This window comes from Dermacentor silvarum, chromosome 3, assembly GCF_013339745.2.
Source record: "Dermacentor silvarum isolate Dsil-2018 chromosome 3, BIME_Dsil_1.4, whole genome shotgun sequence".
Classification (NCBI taxonomy): domain Eukaryota; kingdom Metazoa; phylum Arthropoda; class Arachnida; order Ixodida; family Ixodidae; genus Dermacentor; species Dermacentor silvarum.
Genome location: NC_051156.1, coordinates 122,571,593 through 122,589,929, shown reverse-complemented (window position 1 = coordinate 122,589,929; position 18,337 = coordinate 122,571,593). Strand labels below are relative to the sequence as shown.

The window sequence follows — 18,337 nt, the reverse complement described above, 5'->3', positions numbered from 1 at the left end:
GTCCGTGGGCCGCGCCCTGTCGTGCTCGTGCGGAAGAAAAATGGGTCCTTGCGTTTCTGCGTGGATTACCTGGCAGCTCAACAAGTGTACGACGCCTGACTCGTACCCCTTACCCAGCATTCACGACGCTATTGACACAGTCCGCCACTGCAGGTTCTTTTCGTCGCTCGACTTACGTGCAGAGTATTGGCAGATCAACGTCGCTGAAGAAGATAAGTGCAAGACAGCCTTTCGCACTCCGTCGGGCTTGTATGAATTCAATCGCATGCCGTTTGGGCTGCGAACGGCCCCTAGTACATTTCAGCGCGCGATGAATTCAGTTCTAGGGTCTCTGAATAACCGAGCCTGTGTGGTCTACTTAGAGACATCCTGGTTGTTGGAACCACCGAGAATGAACACCTTCGCAATTTAGATGAAGTAGCTTTGCAGACTTTACTAGGCGAGGTTTCGCTTAAACCGCGAAAAGTTCCAGTTTCATCTGTCTAAGATAGCCTACTTGGGCATAATATTTCGCCTGACGGCATTCAGCCACTCCCGGAGCGCATAGTGGCAATGTCGGAATATCCCACACCAACCTCCTTGAAACAGGTTCAGTCATTTATGGGTATGGCCTCGTGTTTGCGGAGGTTTAGTCCACACTTCGCTTCGATCGCAGCTCCCTTGAGTGACATCCTTAAAAAGGACGCGCAGTTTAAGTGGGGCGCCGCGCAAGAAAACGCTTTCCGGACGATAAAGCAAAAGCTCACTGTCTGTCCAGTATTAAGCCACTTCAATGATGACTGGACCACTGAAGTGCACACCGATGCTAGCCAAGTCGGTCTAGGAGCAGTGCTCGTGCAACGCGATCCTGATGGCATCGAACACATCGTTGCTTATGCGAGCCGAAACCTCTCCGACACCGAGCGCCACTATCACTCCAATGAGCTGGAATGTCTGGCAGTGGTGTGGAGCGTGGATGACAAATTCCGACACTATCTGTTCGGGCGCATGTTTACCGTGGTAACTGTTAATTCTGCATTAACGCGGATGTTTTCTAAGCAACAGCTAAAGCACATATTCGTCCGGTGGATTATCACGTTTCAAGAATATGACTTCGACGTGCGTCATCGTGCCGGGGTCTTGAGTAACATCGCCGATGCCTTATCACGCAACCCCCTCGAACGCTTGGAACGAAACAGGCAAAATCACATCTTTTTTCCCAAGAGGCTTGCCCAAAGCGCAACAAGAGGACAAAGACTTCGCGACAATTATTGTCTCCATAACTGGCACAAAAACAAACTCGATGTTTGCAATACGCAATGGTGTATTGTACCGTCGTTGGTGGCAAAAGGACCACCTAGAAGAACGTTACCTCCTGGCCGTTCCGAAATGTTTTCGCACAGAGGTACTGCGAGACATTCATGACACCCCCGAAGGAGGGCACATTGGTCAACGAGCCACGCTCCGCAAGCTACAAGAACGCTCTAGTGGCCGAAGATGCAAAGCAATGTGTGCTCCTACGTTGCTAGCTGCGAAGCGTATCAACAGTTTAAGCGACTGCCGGGGCGTTAGCCTGGACTGTTAACACCTGTGGAGATACCCGAAGACATCTTTCATACGGTTGGCATCGACTACATAGGGCTGCTACCCACCTACACTGCTGGAAACTGGTACATCATTGTAGCTGTGCACTATCTATCCAAATACGTGCAAGTGACTGCCGTAACATCCCTGGCATCCACTCATTTAGTCGATTTTCTGCAACACAGGTATGAATGGAGACATGGCTTGCCAATGAAATTGATATCAGATCGTGCCGCAACATTTCGCAGTCGGCCACTACGAAAGTACCTTTCCACGGCGGGGGTGCAGCATCATTATACATCCGCGTTTCATCCCCAGGCAAACAGGCCTCACTGAGCGAACAAACCAGAGCATTCAGGCAAGGCTCGCTCCATATACAAAAGTAGGACAGACAGGAGAGGCCGATTGGGACGTCCACCTTCCGGCAGCTGTCGATGCGCTCAATACAGCGCTGCAGACCTCTACTGGTGTGACGCCGTATGAAATCGTATATGGAAAGCTGCCCCAGCTGAAAGCGGTCCTCAGGCTAGATGCTCCCGTTAGCGTCACACGCCCTGACAGTCGCACAGTCGCCTGCGAGAAGATCAGAGCTGCGGCGAAGGAAAAACAACACAAGCGCCAGAAAAACACAAGCGCTATTATGACCGCCGCCGTCGACCTGCTCCTGCGTACAACATCGGAGATGAGGTGTGGGTGCAAAGAGGTTGCAGCTGTCCAGGCAAGAAGCTACTCGCAAAGTTTGAGTGGCCCTTCACCATCACCGAGCGCGTATAGGAGATAATACATGGCGCGTTAGCACCTCGGATCCAAGCTTTGGACTTGACCGGCGGAAGAGAAATAACTGCGCCGTGCACGTGTCGCGCCTCAAGAAAAGATTACGCGGATTGGACTGAACTGTCGTTTCTTTTTTGTTTGCCAGGTCCTCAGCGTGGCCGAGTGTGATGTGGAAGTACGGCACCGTGTCTCGGCTGCTTGGGCGAAGAGAGAGGTAGAGGAAGATGAGGTGGGCGGAGAATAGAACAGCTGGCCCAGGAACGGGTGCTGTCTCTGTGTCTCTCATTCCGTTACTAATATATATATATATATATATATATATATATATATATAGCGCAGCATGCAGATTCCTACATCCAGCTATACCACCGTAATAGATTTCAGATTGCGAAAGAACACCATAATCACATGAGCTTCCTTCACTATACTTCGAACTAAAGAAGCGAAACTCCAGTGAGAAGAGAATACAAGAATGAGAAATAGCAGTAACAAAAACAAACGGCAATTCAATCTAAACCAAACCGAATATTTGTCGCTATTTCGTTTCTGTTGGATTTTCCGGCAAGTGATATTTGTTTAAAACAGGTGGATGGTTATGCTGTAATGAGTGTATGTAATTACTGTTTGTGTTTCTACTACACAAGTCCGATTTTCACCGCGTACTTATTTGCACGAACGGCTTCACGATTATCAACAGCTCTATCGCAGCAGTGCTTGCCCCATACGCCGTTTAATCTATGTCACATTAGGACGTCGACAAGACCAGAAGGCTGTCCTCTTCAAGGCGCCGTCAGTTGCGTGCTACAGCAGCCACCAAACTGTTGCGCCATTTTCTGCGATTCGAACGCTTCCCTGCAAACTCTGCAGCTTGCCCTACGTCATGCTTCGCAAGATCCGCTTGTGTAAGAAATAAGGCACGAACGCCAACAAGCGCTCGAGAACGGCACGACATTCATGAAGTTTCAATTCCTGCCGAACCACTGTAGTGCTGGCGGCAACGACAGCGCCGATGAAGCGATCGGCTCATCGGCCAGATCTGAGAACGAATTCGTTGCGACACGTACATTCACTTGCTCACCACATCACACTTCGGCATTGTAATAACTGGACCCTTACTAACTAGTTTTCCTGCCTCTCGCACTTTCCTGATATGAACCATATTTACCATGCCACAAATGGTTGGGCATCACGTTTACAAATGCTTGTTCCTCTTTAATGGTCAACTGTTGCACATGGAAATTTTATGGCTGTCGAGACGATATAGCACCTTCTGCGCTATTGCCTATCATTGTAGGCTGCTTAGCAACTTTGTCCCTAAATGTGACGAGCTTTTAGTCGCTTAAAGTACGCACTTGCTTGTTTGAACTCTGAGTTACCTATTGGTTAATTTTCCCAACCTAGTTAGCGTACAGACCCAGTTATCAGGATCAGCAGAATAACTTGTTCTCGCATCATCAAAGTTAATTGTGACGCAGCTAAATCACGGTATTTCCTATGAGCTAACACTGCGCTAGTGGAAGCCGCCACACTTCTATTAGCCTCAACGGCTTTGATACCGTTTTGGGGGTAGCTCAGGAATCGCCAATACATGTGAAAAGAAGGAGTTATAGACTAACGAGTTGTTGTTATAGCAGAGTGAACGTGCCGTAATTTGTATTCCCCGTTAAACTTGACTGCTGAAGATTAAAAAAAGCAATACAAGAATGCCACAGCCGAATACACGTTCCTGATCAATTAAGAAATATAAGATCTTGTAATGTCCTCACTCAAGGAAGTCTTGACGTAGTATAAATACGTACTTGCAAACTTTAATTATTATGTAACTGATTATGTGTGAGCCATATGTCATGTTGCCCACTATATATATATATATATATATATATATATATGTCTTGCCATAAATACTATCCGTAAATTTGCTCTGTACGCTGGTGTGATTATTAGTAATAGGTTACTCGTTAAGTGGAACTCAATATCAGAACCTACCAGTTATGAGGGCCACTTTTCCTTTTAGGTCCGGCATTTTGCGCTCAAGTGCACGTGAACCTTTGGTGTACCCCAGATGTGTGGATGAAGCGGCTAGAACGGCTGCGCCTTGTCACGTCGAGTGACATTTTTGCCGTGGGTCCCGCTTATATACAGCATTATGCTCCTCACCTGTCATTTTGTGCAGTGCGCTCGACATTTAGCAGCCCCCCGCCATCGGTTGTTAAACTTCCTCTTTCGTTTACGAGTCTATCGCCATCGTAGATCTCGAATTAGTGTTGCCCGGCGCCCGTAACGACGCTAAAATGCAACGACTGGGCTTTTATCATTTTGTAGGTTCCAGCTTTTAATGGGACACTATTTGGTGCTCGTTCCTCCGTCAGTTCATGTGTGGACTGAGTGGTGGGTTTATCGACGGATCAACAAGAAAGCCTCAGACAGGCTTTTGAAAGTCTTATACCAGGGGCAGTGTGAACCGTCATGTTGCGCGACTGCCCCTGTATGCCCAGCAAAGCCAACAGTTACGCTACAAACTTCTTGTTCAGGGCAAACGTCCACTATTATTGCGACGATACATATATCACGGGCGATTAGTGGCCTTCTTATAGTGCTTTCATTCCAGCTAAATTCACTTTTATTTGTATCGACACGTTCTCCTCATATAGGGTAAGATTTTATGCAGTTACTCCCGTTCCTTGTCGATGTCTTGTCTTTTCTGGCCCTCTTTCAGGTGTTAGAGTTCAGGCGTGCTAAAGTGTCCTTTTTCTTATTTTTCCATTTTACTTGATGTATTTCTACAGCAAAGTGGTATTTTAAATTTTGATGAGATAGAGCGGCCGGCAACTGCTTTCGGCCTCTCTACTTTCGTTCACTTAATTCATTTATTAATTAATACGGTCAGCCCAACTAACTGAGGCTATTACACGAGTGGAAAGCAAAAAGAAAGAAAAGAAGGAAAAAAAGACTACATAAAATTCGTACAAATGAACACCCTGTCGCGTACAGAGTGAAAACCAAAAACATACAAAGGCACAGATGCACCTGTTTATCAGCCTGGCCATTGTGACATATGCAGGTCAGGTCACATAGTGTGCACAGCTACGAGACACAACCGAGCAGATGGCCATTTTTCATACACGGAGACAAAACATACATGCTACGGTTCATGGCCAGTTGAACAGAACACTAACACAATCCAAAAAGCACTTAGTGTCGTGGGCTATACAATGCTGTCAGGCAGCCCCGATACCGTTAACTAAATTTAAAGCAGACCTTGCGTATTCTAGGGAGAGGTTTATATATGCCTGCTGTTACGGCGCCTAGATGGTTCTTTGGCACGGATGTCGAATTATCACCATTTACGTTATTTTGCTTATAAATATTTTAGTTGAGAGACGTCAGCCTTCTTTGCTTGGTTCGCAACTTCAGTGATGAAGGATTGGCGCATTTACATAATTCACTTGGGGAACAAAATGTGCAATATATAGTTAATATGAATGTGGCAGCAAGGCGCAGCACTCTTACAAGTTCACGACGATCGGTAACAGTATATGGATCCATAAAATTTTCGCGTGCTCAGTAATATGTCTTGTAATTGTTTTGAAAGCAAGACATTCAATTTATGGATTTGCGTCCACTGAAGATTTCGTCTTAAGGATCACAGCGCTTTTAGAGACTTGGAGCATGCATGATATATGTAGTAAAAGTTAAGTCCAGGTATTTGTGCTCTTGGACATTTGCAAGCAGGTTAGCCATTTACGTGATAGCCAAAGGTTAGGGCATTCTTCTTTCTAGGTACCGACCTAAAGGCATATTTTCGCGCGTTCTACGACATTTGCCATTTGGATGGGAAATCCTATCGAATGCTTTTGCGAAATCTAGGAATATAGTATAGGCTTGACTGCGGCTTTCAATGGTTGCAGAAAGGCCGTGGACAATTTTCTTAAGCTGAGTAGCTGTGCACAATCCACTTCAAAATCCATGTTGGGGCAGATAAAAAAGATCATGTTCACTAACGTACTCTAGTAGATGCTTAGCTAATACATTGTTACCAAGTGCTGCTCGAGAAGAAGCTGAGGACAGTATACGGAAGACGACGACGCTCTCTGATGTCGCGTGGATTGGCTTTGCCATCTTGTATGTTTTGTATGCCAGTGGCCGCATTGTAAATATCGCTTTAAATATATTTTAAACCTCTTTCCCCGTAACATTTCGGTGGAGGTGCGGGGTAAGGGGACGGAGAGCGACGAGGCAGAGGCGAGCGGGAAAGGCGTGGGCGTGGCGAAGGGGAACGGTTTTGTCGTGCGGGCAGAGATGCTGGAGCGGTGCCTTCTTCAAAGCGTAGCGGCGGGCTGGGACTGCCAGGCGGGCGTCAGGCATTGCGATAGCTCTGCCAAGGCTGCGTGTCTCAAGAGCTGCGACAATGGCGAGAAATATGTCCAACGCGTCCACAGTAGAAGCATATAGGCCTATTGAATTGAATTGAATTTATTCGTCAAAAGGATACAAATATCCTGAAAATACATGAGAAGCCTCTGGATCCTTAGCATCAACCTAGTTTGGATCCGTACATAAATATAACAGAGATTTGTATTTATACAGTATCAATTTCAACAGCTGTGTGTTTATGCAGGTAGCAGACATCTTGTATTGCAATTATAATTCAACGTTAATACAGGTCTTTGTAACGGTGTTTCAGCTTCACAAAAAAGTATTTACGTTGTTTTACGTGCACAGGAAGACTGTTCAACAAAGTACAGCCAATGCTAGGAAGCCGCCTTTTGCCATATAGATGTTTTACAAGAGGCTGCAAGAAGTTCCCGGCTTCGTAGCCTCTTGTTGGGAACCGGGAAGACATGAATGATGAGCAGTGAAGTGGACAATTGTTAGTTATACAGTTATACACCTATAATTGTAGTTTTATAGTTTATTATCTAAAGGTGTTTATTCGGCAGAGCTCGGAGCAACGCCACGTCGACGGGCAGGGCGGTCACAGCTTCCAAGCACGAGAGCCGTTGCTCAGCGAGAGCGCTCGACCCACTAGCGTTTAGAGCCAGTAGCGCTGAATCCACCAGCGTCTCTCTTCTTCGCTACAATTAGCAGTTGAAGGGGCATGATGTGATATTTGTTAAAAAGCGGCATGGTAGGGGCTGCATAACTTGAACTTGACAGAAAACGAATTGCTCGCTTCTGCAGCACTACAAGTGGCCTTAGGTAAGATTCATACGTATGTCTTCACGACTCTATACAGTATGATATCTGACTATGAAAAACAGCAAAATAGATGGTTCTCAAAGTCGGTACATCGAAAAACAGGCGACACTTAAATATCGCAAAGCAAGCACTGTTGAGCTTTTTACATAGCGAATCAATATGCATTTTCCAGTTTAAATGATGGTCTATTACAACACCTAGTATGTTATGGGATCTCGCTCTACCTGAAGCACGCATCAGTCGAAAGTTGTAGCTTAGTGTGAAGAATGAATTCAAATATATTTTGTCTTCTTTACGTTGAGTAGCAGCTTATTAGCGTGAAACCAATTACTGATAAGCTTCATTTATTCGTTAGCTATATGAAAAGTTTCCGGCGTAGACTCATGTGCGCAAATGAGTGCATTGTCATCCGCGTAAATGACATGAGTGAAATTACGCAACATAAACGGCGATCGTTCACGTATAATAAAAATAATACGGGTCCCAACACTGATCCTTGGGGGGACTCCCGTTGAGACGTCAGATAAGTCTGATTCGACATCGAGAAATCGTACCTTTTGTTGTCTATTGGTGAGATAGCTTCTGAAAAAGTCTATAGACACACCACGGAAGCCGTAATGTTCTAGTTTCTCAAGTAATATCCCATGATGTACAGTATCGAAAGCTTTTTTTAATGTCAATGAACAAACCTAATACCTAATACTATCATATTATTGTTTAAGTAGGTGTTTACAATATCAGAGAAAGATAATATAGCGGTGGCGGTTGACCTCTTGCTCTTGAAACCATGCTGACTAGGTGTTAGCGATGATTCTCTTTCGACAAAATTCATGACCCGTTTCGCGATGAGTTTTTCAAAAGCTGTATTAATGACGCTCAGGACAGATATTGGGCGGTAATTTTCAGGAAGGTTTCGGTCTCCATTTTGGTGTATAGGAACAACTTTAGTAAGCTTTAAGAGATCTGAGTACTTAGCTGTGTAAAATACACGATTAAAAATTATTTCCGATGAAATGCAATGTATCTCTATACATTATTTTATTATAAATAAAGATACCTCATCACATCCAGTGCTATGTTTACATGGCATAGTATTGACTACTGTGACGATCTCAGCTGCCATGATTTCGATGTAAGAAAAGGAATTGATCACACTATCAGGCAGCGTATCAAGCGTAACGTCATGGTATGTATTCCTAATTATATGCCGATGCTACAGAAGTATTTATTGAAAGATTCCACTATTAATTTTGCCGATATTCTTGTCACATGAGCGTAGGCCATACTGTATTGGTTAGGAGTTGGTTTTATTATTGAGTTTATAATCTGCCAAGTATTTTTAGAGTCTCTTGAATTTCTAGCAATGAGTTGAGAATAGAATTTCTTTTTACGAGCACGCGTGATTTGTGTCACCTTATTTCGGGCTATCGTGAACTTTTCTTCGTAGTAAGAGTTACCTCTACTTTGCTTAATTTTTGTATGCCAATAGTCTTTCCCCTTTTATGAGTTACAAAATAGCACAGGTCATCCATGGACAAATATGCTTTTTGTGGTACCCCTTCTCGCGGATGACAGCAAATTGCACAATGGCCTCTCTCAAGTTATTACTTAATAAGCTATATTGCTGGTTTGCGCCAGTCCGGTGCGGACTTATATCATTAATTTCTAAAACGCGCTGTTTTAAAACGTCAATATCAATTTTTTATGGTAACTCGCAGTTTGTTGGCAGGTGCTGTGTTCACGCGGAAATAAGATTATAATCGGACAATGATCAGAAATAACTGCGTCATAAACAAGAAAAGTGCTTGTTGATGTATCGAAATTGCAAAGTATGCAAAAATTATCAGTGTTTTGGTTAGGGGCACGACAGACAGCAACAATAGTTACAGTGGTAGTTTTTGCAACAAGGAAATCAAATTCAGCGAAAAAGAGTATGAAAACTGTGGGTCAACAGAACACTCAATATCCCGCTTTGTGAACAGACCTACACCACCACCTCGCGTGCGAGATAGCCTTGGCCTTGCAAAGAATGAGTAGCCTGGTATATTTTGGACTTCACCAGGATTCAGCCATGTCTCGTATACAGCCACAAAATCGTTTTGAAAAGAATTAGTGGCTGGGAAGGAGCACAGGTTATCAATATTTTTGGGCAAGCTCCATGCATTGCACTGTACGGGTGAGTAAGTCTGTTTACGGAGTTGTAACTGATGCAAAGCTATGTTGAGAATTCTTAGCAGATCTTCGAAAGATCTTGCTCAGTTGTTTTATGTACGACACTTGAATTCTCTGCTTTCCCAGCAAGAATTTTACCATTTGCCTCCCAAGTAAATTTACAGTTTTTTTTTTTCCTTTTACGCGCCGTAGCCTTTCCAAGTAGAATTTTGTTTTCTATGCATAGATGCTAGTTGATGTAAACTGCGCCAGTGCCTTCAAAGCCAAAGTCTGTTGCACTAAGTTTTTTTTTCTTTTTTTACCGCTTGCAATGCAGTATTACGAGCTGTGCGAGATGCGAACTTGATTACATTAGGCTTTTCTGTGTTTTTGCTTGGGACACGATGAATCACATCCATGTCTGTGCATGTCAGAGGAATTCCCAGTTTTTATCCGACTTCTTCCATTGCATTGGCTAGGTTTTCGTGTGGCTTTTTAGGCAGGCCCTTGATCTCGAGGTTTTGATGACGACTGTATTATTTCAGTTCTGTAAGCTCTTTCGGGGTTTTCTTTAGTTCATCGTGCGGCTGTTTATTCTCGTTCTTAAAGAGTACTTGTTCCTGCTTTACTTTCTCGAGCGCAATTTTGTATTCTTCAAAGTGGGCGTTCATGAACGACAGTGAATTACGCACTTCTTGGATTTCTGCGCACACTTTCGAGCGAAAAGCATCGAATTTACTACCGAACTCAGCCAGCATTTTAGCGACTTCCTTGATTGTTGTAGGTGTTTTTTCCATTTGCACAGAACACGAACTCTGCAGGGCAGCCCAGACACTATGTTATCAAAGCAGAAGATACGTGATACGCACCTGAAACAGTGAAGACCAAAGCATAAACAACTGCTAACACAATAACACAATAACACAATAAACACAACACGTGCGGCACACGTGTCTGGGCTGCTTGCAGTTATGCCAGGCCCGGGGTCAGAGCATCCTTGTATCCTAGAACTGGTCAGTAGGTGTCGCTGCGCTGCTATCACGTAGCTGCCTTGTGCAGAATGCGCTATCGATAACCACGTAGGCGGCAACTTGATGAATTTCCAATGGTCATCAAACCGCGGATAAAGGTTTCTGCAACAGTGAAGACCAAAGCATAAGCAACTGCTCGGAAAGAAGCACACGTGTCTGGGCTGCCCGCAGTTATCATCAGAAGTGGGTCATTCCTCCGGGTTCCGATAACAAGGACGAGCAGTACGAACATTCGTGGTAGATCAGGTACGCCGGGTGAGTGGTAGTCGGGTCTGTGGGTTGGGCTCAGTGAATGGAGTCCGACATTAGCCAACTTTTGCCGTACAACGGTCTGGATTAGGGATATTGTTGCGTGGGAGTCGTCTGGGCCGCGAACCTGGGTCGGAACAGGAGATGCAGCTTAAATCTCCCGGCGGACGATGTGCACCATACTGTCGCCTCAAGGGGCGTCTAAAGGGTAAACTGTTGGCAATCAACAGACTACTTATTTATAACTGTAGCTGCACCTCCGGACGAGGCAGAAGCGTTTTCACGGTCTTTACAGAAAATAGCATATTGTGTGCGAAAGTTCGACTGTGTAAGTTTTAAGTGTGTTTCTTGCACACAAAGCACCTTCGCAATAATTTTATGTATGAGTTATGTGATGTCGTCGAGGTTACGGTGCAATTCTTTGACGTTCCACTGTCGTAATTGTACATCCGCATTACAGAAGTTTGTGCTGTGTCTAGTATAAGAAAACATACAGAGCCCTTTCCGGCCCTTTGACGCGGGGTTTCCCTTTTTCGAAGCGTTCGAGAGATTTTCGCTGCTACTTTAGGCGCTGGCGGCTTCGTTTGACTCGGAGTCGTGTCTATCGCCTCTTCAGGGGTACTGGACATGCGCTATTGTGAACGGTTTGTTTAACGAGAGGGCCTCGTTTCAAGGGAGGAGACGCTTGAGGCCACCAGCCTGGTGGTCAATGGACCTTTCGTCAGGGACGGCGGAGCCGCCAAGGGGGTGGAAGGCGTCGCCGCCGGCTCACTGTGTGTGGGCCGGAAAGCCGCCGGGGGCCGTTGTGGCGCTGCCCCTTCACGCTCAACTGCGGCAAAGCTGCTTATTGGCAGGTATGATGCCCACCTGCGTGCCTTCTTGAATTGTATATTCAGTAGTTTCTTTTCTTTCCAAGACGGGCAGGACCACGAGTATGCGGCATCAGAGGAATGTTCAGCGGCACTACATTCAGCACATCTGGCGGCCTAGGCAGTTCTATTTATTTTATTTACCCTACAGGCCCTGATTGGGCATTACATAGGGAGCAGGACATAACAACTGATATACAAGAAGTGTAAGGGAACATACATGAACACACATTTCTGTCAACTGTGGCCGAAACCCTGACATTTAAAGCATCGAAGAGGACTTCGCACATATGGTCTGACCCAGATCGTTACATAGCCTGCCTCTATTCTCTTTGGCAGGGTGCTTGGGCAAAATGTAATTAGGTATCAGATGCTTGGTTTTGATCTGCTTGCCGTCACGCCTTAGCATGATTTGCTTAACATTGATTATATTTCGCTCGCTCCTGCCTGCTAATAGTTCAGCTTCTGTCAGCTCCACGAGGTCATCATCGGAAACAACAGTACGTGTGGTGTTGATCGTTCGGTGCAGGATGTTGTAACTGGGATGTCCCCAAATGACACCAGCTTAGGCAACTTGTCATGTTATTTTGCATCGAGCAGTTCCAAAAAGAGATCGCCGCTAGCCATCGGCGATGCTTTGTAGCATGCGCCAAGAACTTCGGTGAGACATTTTGAGACGCGGAAAAGTGAAATCATTCTCATCGTATTTTGGGGTTTATCAGAAGGGATAACAAGAAATCGGGGGAAGTTTTGCGATTGGTTCTCAAAAAAATTGAAATACATCTTCGGTGCGCCCTCGTTTCTGAGGGCGATCAGGGAGTTTGGGGAAAGAAATAGTGATGAATGAATCTACATATTTCGGCAGAAACGCCAGTCACCAATTCTAGCAAGCAGACGCCGCAGGATTCCAACTGTACGTTTCCACTGCAACCCTATATGTACAGTCAAGATTGGTCGTTCTACACAAGGTTAGCCCTTGCTGCTGGGGACATTGGAAGTAAAAAGTGAAGAGAAGACGCGAAAAATTGAAAATGAGAGTGAAAGACGAAGGTTGAAGAGGGAGACAGGAAAAGGCAACTTCCAATTTCCCCCGGATGGGGCAGTCCGAGGGTGCAGTCTACGTGAAGCCAAGGCCCAGGGGTTGTGTTGCGTCCGCCGAGGAAATCGAAGAGATGTTTATTCAGCATTAAGGTGTAGATCATGGACATATTCAGTCCTCATAAGCCGTGTGGCTTGTATGCGTGAGTGGGCAGTGTTGGCAGAGGAGTGTACTGATCAAGCACAATATGAAATACCGAATAAAAACGTAACGCTTATAAGTTTAGAAAATGAATAATACGTGCAAGTAAGAGTAGGTGAATGCAGAGACCAAGAGCAAGAACCAGCTCGTGTGACAATAAAAGGTTGTGTTTAGAAATATGTGGATTGCACGCAAGCACGAGAGATTCCCTCCGCTCCTAGGCGCTGGTGGCGCCGTTTGACGGTGGCGCCGACATCCGCTATTGTGAGTGGTTTGCTTAACGAGAAGGTCTCGTTTCAAGGGAGCCATCCCTTGAGGCCAGCATTCTTGAGGCCAGCAGCCTGGCGGTCGATGGCTCCTTCTTCAGGGACGGCGGAGCAGCGTTCGCTGGAGCCGCCAAGAGGGCACATGGCGTCGCCGCCAGCTCACTGTGTGTGGGCCGGACAGCCTCTGCGGCTGTCCAGCCCTGGGTAAAAAAAGGTCCAAGCACTCAGCATTGGCTCGAGCCCCAAGATAGCGTTTCCCCCGGAAACGACTAAGCCGCGCAGGGCTACCCGCGGGAGGGTCCAACGCCCAAGTTCTCGGGTCCATGGTGCAATAACGCACCAAAGGCCTGCTTACGCAGAGGCCCCTGCGGGAAATTGGAAGTCTGATTACAGCACTTTTTACATTCAATTTTTGCGTAAGTCAGTATCTAGAGCTGCTGGTGCTTCTTGCTTTTCAGCGTTGATGTGTCATCTTGAAGTTCCTGTCGGGATATAATTCAACTTTTTGGCCGAATATTCGACTACAACTGATATCACGAGAAAATGATACAGTGCTACCTGCGAGATGTCAGAAATTTCAGTTTTCCTGTGTACATGCAGTGCGGCGGCTTGAATCCTGCGACCAATTCTGTAAACAACATGGCATTGTAGCTGTGACGTTGCTGTTGGCATTGACGTTATCGGTGCTTTCGACGTTGTTTTTTACAAACCTCCTTATTTACAGCTCATCATATATTATGGGTATGTACGATGCTTGAGACTTAACATCACTGCCTCCTGTTGCCGCCGACGCCGTTTTCACGAACACCACAACGAAGAATTTCATACACACAAACCGCCATCTTGTAATAACATTTTCTGTGCGATGCCACATAATGTAATCCTAGTCCACTACGGTATTGCTGGTTCTGACCTCCGAAATGCATTAACAGGCCCCGCTGTTTTCACAGTCTGGGTGAAACGTAACGCCTTGCATTACATGCCCACCACTGTTGTTGCGCGATGGCTCAGGCAAAGGTTACGAGCCGTGACGCCATAACAGTGGTGTGCATGTAGTGTACTTACAAAGGTGGTAGGTTGTTGGCTTCATGACTTGTGGGTGGTAATCACCAGACAAGTGGCATTCGAGGCTGGACAGTATTCCGTGAGCATTGATACACGCGAGTGCCTCGTCTGTTCTGATGCACCGGCGAATAATTCGCCCGCTGCCGACATCGGCTCTGTTGAGGTTCTTAGGCAGTCTACGGTAGTTGGTTGTTCGTACGGCGTCCGATCTAACGATAAGCCTGTCGGAACTTGGATATCAGTAGGGTGCGGTAGTTGCTACAAGTCTGACGCGAGATCGGTCACCAGATCCTTGTCTCTTGAAGCACGCAAGCAGCACGATATTGAAGCGAAGAAGCAACGTTTCACCGTTCTCGGCGCCAGTATCTTGATCTGTGACGCCGACAATAATAGCAGAGCCGGCAAAACGTTCCAGGTAGTCTGAGCAGCCGCTAAGCACATCATACTGATGACGTTGTCGCGAGCTCAGATCAGCCAATCAGCTGATTTCAAAACAAAATTAAAATACGAGCGTATGTTCAAAGCAACGTTCGCCAATATTAGACGGCCCGAGGTGCCTATGTTAAAATTATGTTGTAGGGTTTTACGTGCGAAAAGCACGATATGATTGTGAGGCACGTCGTAGTGGAAGACTCGGGAAACTCCGACCACCTAGGGATCTTTAACGTTTCCCCAATGCACGGAACAGGGGCGTTTTTGCATTTCGCCCCCATCGAAATGCGGCAGCCGCGGCCGGGATTTCATCCCGCGACCTCGTGCTTAGCTTTGCGGCACCATAGCCATTAAGCCACCACGGTGGAGTCCGTGACTATGTCAGAAGGACAATCGAACAGCCCAATCTTCTCGAGTATGAAATTTTGGCGTCAATGTTCGTATAAAATGTAAGGAGATGATACGTAACACACATGTGATAAACACCTACATTATCATCTAGTTCATCACTCCACAACATCATGAGAAGATATGTGATCAATAAGTGAAGCAGATTGGGCCGCAACACACGTTGTATAATAACTGAAATTTTTCAATTTAGGACATTTCGAGAGAAAGATGTAATCAAGACTTAGAGATTGACTCCAACCAAATAAGAAAATTTACTAGCCCAACGTTTCGGAACCAATTCGGCTCCTTCTTTCCGTCGTAAAACGGCACACCGCCACCTCCGAAGAATACCCCCTGAAGAAGGAGCCGAATTGGTTCCGAAACGTCGGGCGAGTAAATTTCTTTATTTGGTTGGAGTCAATCTCTAAGTCTTAATCAATTTTCCCAACCAGACAGTTAGTTCTGTCGAAATGTTTAGCTTCAAGATGTAATCAGCACAATTTTTTCTTGAGAAAGTTTTTTTAACATCCTTACAGGTAACGTATGGAGGGTTAGATAACTTTCATGAGGTTAAGTTCTTTACCACGTAAACTGCGAATTCGCTAACAGCGGCCCCTGGAAGGTGATAGATGGCCCCAGAGGTAACATTCTTCTGAAGAAAATAAAATTCTACTTCAGACATCTCACGGCTGTAGGGAGTGTGTCGCTAGCTGAGTATTGAAGGACGTGGGCCACAAATGAATGAGTTGTATAGAGGACGGCATATAACCAACCTTTAGCTGCAGTAGTCTGCAATGCGTCGGCAAAAGGGTGCTCAGCTACGACGGTGCCCAGTCCTACCAGCGTTTACAGTTTTTGCTTCGGACAGAGCCTGCTCTACCTGCTGCGCGGGCTCGAGAAGAGGAGACACTTTTGTCGTTGTCATAGGCTGGCGCATCGTCTGCTGCACGGTGAATAGCTGGTGTGCAAATGCACTTCCCATACGGTGGCGCCCACTGGATTTGAAATGCCGACCCTAAAGACAATGCTTTGGCTAGTTGATGGCGCCGGACGCGATTTTAGAAGCCGGCAACACGTCACAGACCTCGGGCTCTATTGGACACCACCTAATGGCAGCTGCTACCAGTTGCCACAGGAGTTCCCGAGCAAGTGAAGGCGTAAATAGACCGGGGCGAGCCTGAACGGTACCCGTTTGGAAGTATGTAATCATGCAGCAGGTTGAAAGAGAATTTGCGCGGATGAAGCCGCAGAGAGAAAACCTAGTTAGGATTGGGCAGGGGCAACAAGATGCTCAATGAACGTGGGTTTCAGTCTGTCGGGGGAGAAACTAACAGGGCGCCCATCATGTCAACAGTGAAAGTTTTAGTCACACAATGAAGCACGCGGTAAAGGCCGTTATATGTCCATTTCAGGGGTTTCCACACGGAGTCTCGTCTCGGCGAACAAAAGCGTGCGTCGGCGTTTCCAAGACCTGCGGGAAGTGTGCCGAGCGCCGTTGTTGTGCGCGAGGCGCAGGTGGCCTATGACACCGACGAAAATTTCGCAGCTGTACTTTATAAAAAGCCGGCAGATCCCACGCTTTGTGGGAATAGATGTTATGCGAAGCAGTGTACGGAGAGCCTATCAAGTTAACGAGACGACCATGCGAGCACCAAGACGTAGGCGGCTCTTTCATGACCTACATGACACGCATGTCATGACATTCATGTCATGAGTCCTCAGGATTCCTTTTAGCTACAGCTAAGAGACCTTAAGGCGAAAGCCTCAGTCATGCTCATGATTATGACTTCGACCTTTAGCCTTTTCCTTCACTTAGTACCACATCCGAACCCATTCCATTGGTTTTTGAGTGTTAATCTTTTTTCGCTGAAACATTCTCATTTTTGCTAAGTCATGATCATGACTATGACTTCTACCACAATCCTTTAGTGTTTACTTCACTGGGTATGTGCTAGTAGGTGTGTGCCGCTCTTCAATGAAGACCTTAAGTGAAGATCTTTGACGCCAACCTGGGCAGCTAAGTATGTGCCACTGGAAATGTGGCGCTCTACAATGATGAAAAAGGAAACTATAAATTTATCAAGTGCCGGGAGCAATCGAAAACACGTCACTAGGGTTCCTCAAGGGCAGCAACCCGAATCTTTAGCAGGCTGCGCCGCAAATGCACTGGATATATATGTGCTTCTTTTCAATGAGTGCCTTTCACGGCAACGTTTTACATGAATGCTTTGGGTATGTGCTGCTCTTCAATGTATATCTCACCAACTTGGGTGACTGAATGAGTGGCACTTGGCGCGCCGCACGCAGGGTATAATTCTCAGCATTCGCAGGCACCAGGCCACCTTGCGTATCGTCTCGGAGGCCACGTTCGGACCTTTCTGTAGAGCCGCTAGAGGGCGCCAAGTGTTGTTAGAGTACAAATTGTACCAATCTGTACCAATTTGTACTGGGTACAATTTGTACCGAGTACAAATTGTATGAAGAGGCCGCAAATGCTATCAAGTGGCCGAATTTCGCCAGGGATGGAAACAAGGATGTCCTCCATCTCCATTTTTGTTCACGCATTATGTTAATGGCATACAAAGACGCCTCTAAAACAGCAAATTAAGGGTTAATTTTTGGAACGGACATTCTGTGCAGCCTATAGTGATGGAAACAGGACAAACGGGAAAGTCGTTATTATAAAGAAAATAAAACCGTATAATGAATAAAAGTTCCTTTTATCATTTCAAGCAGTGGCTGCCGGTTTTGTTACAGCATTGTAACATTGCTCTTGGTGTAAAACATTCGCATTGGTCTTGGTGTAAAACCAGGCTAGAGCGCCTTGACGCCAAAAACATAAAAAACCAACGCGAGTCAAGTGGTAGAGACAACAGGTATCTTCCCCCCCAAAAAAGCGAAACGAGGGCTTAATACGCACTTCACACCCAAAGTAATCAAGGCCACGTATGGTAGACTGCACATAAATGTATTTTGCCTGTTGCGTAAGGTGCTCAATGAAGGCGCCACGTTCCATGTGCGTCCTCCACAATCACAACTAAGGCTTGTGGGCAATTCACCTTGCAAAATACAGGCAACAGATAGTTTATTATTTAGTACATTGCAGAC

At 45.9% G+C, this 18,337-nt stretch overlaps 1 protein-coding gene across 1 annotated transcript in view; it reads right to left on the bottom strand.

Moving 5' to 3' along the window:
- Nucleotides 1-4,435, bottom strand: part of LOC119444741 (glucose 1-dehydrogenase 1-like) — a 62,466-nt gene extending 58,031 nt beyond the window's left edge. The window contains exon 1 of the mRNA XM_049663603.1: nt 4,324-4,435. Coding sequence (XP_049519560.1) covers nt 4,324-4,360 — 37 coding nt within the window. The 5' untranslated portion in view covers nt 4,361-4,435. The remainder of the gene's footprint in view (nt 1-4,323) is intronic.
- Between the last annotated feature and the right edge of the window lie 13,902 nt (nt 4,436-18,337).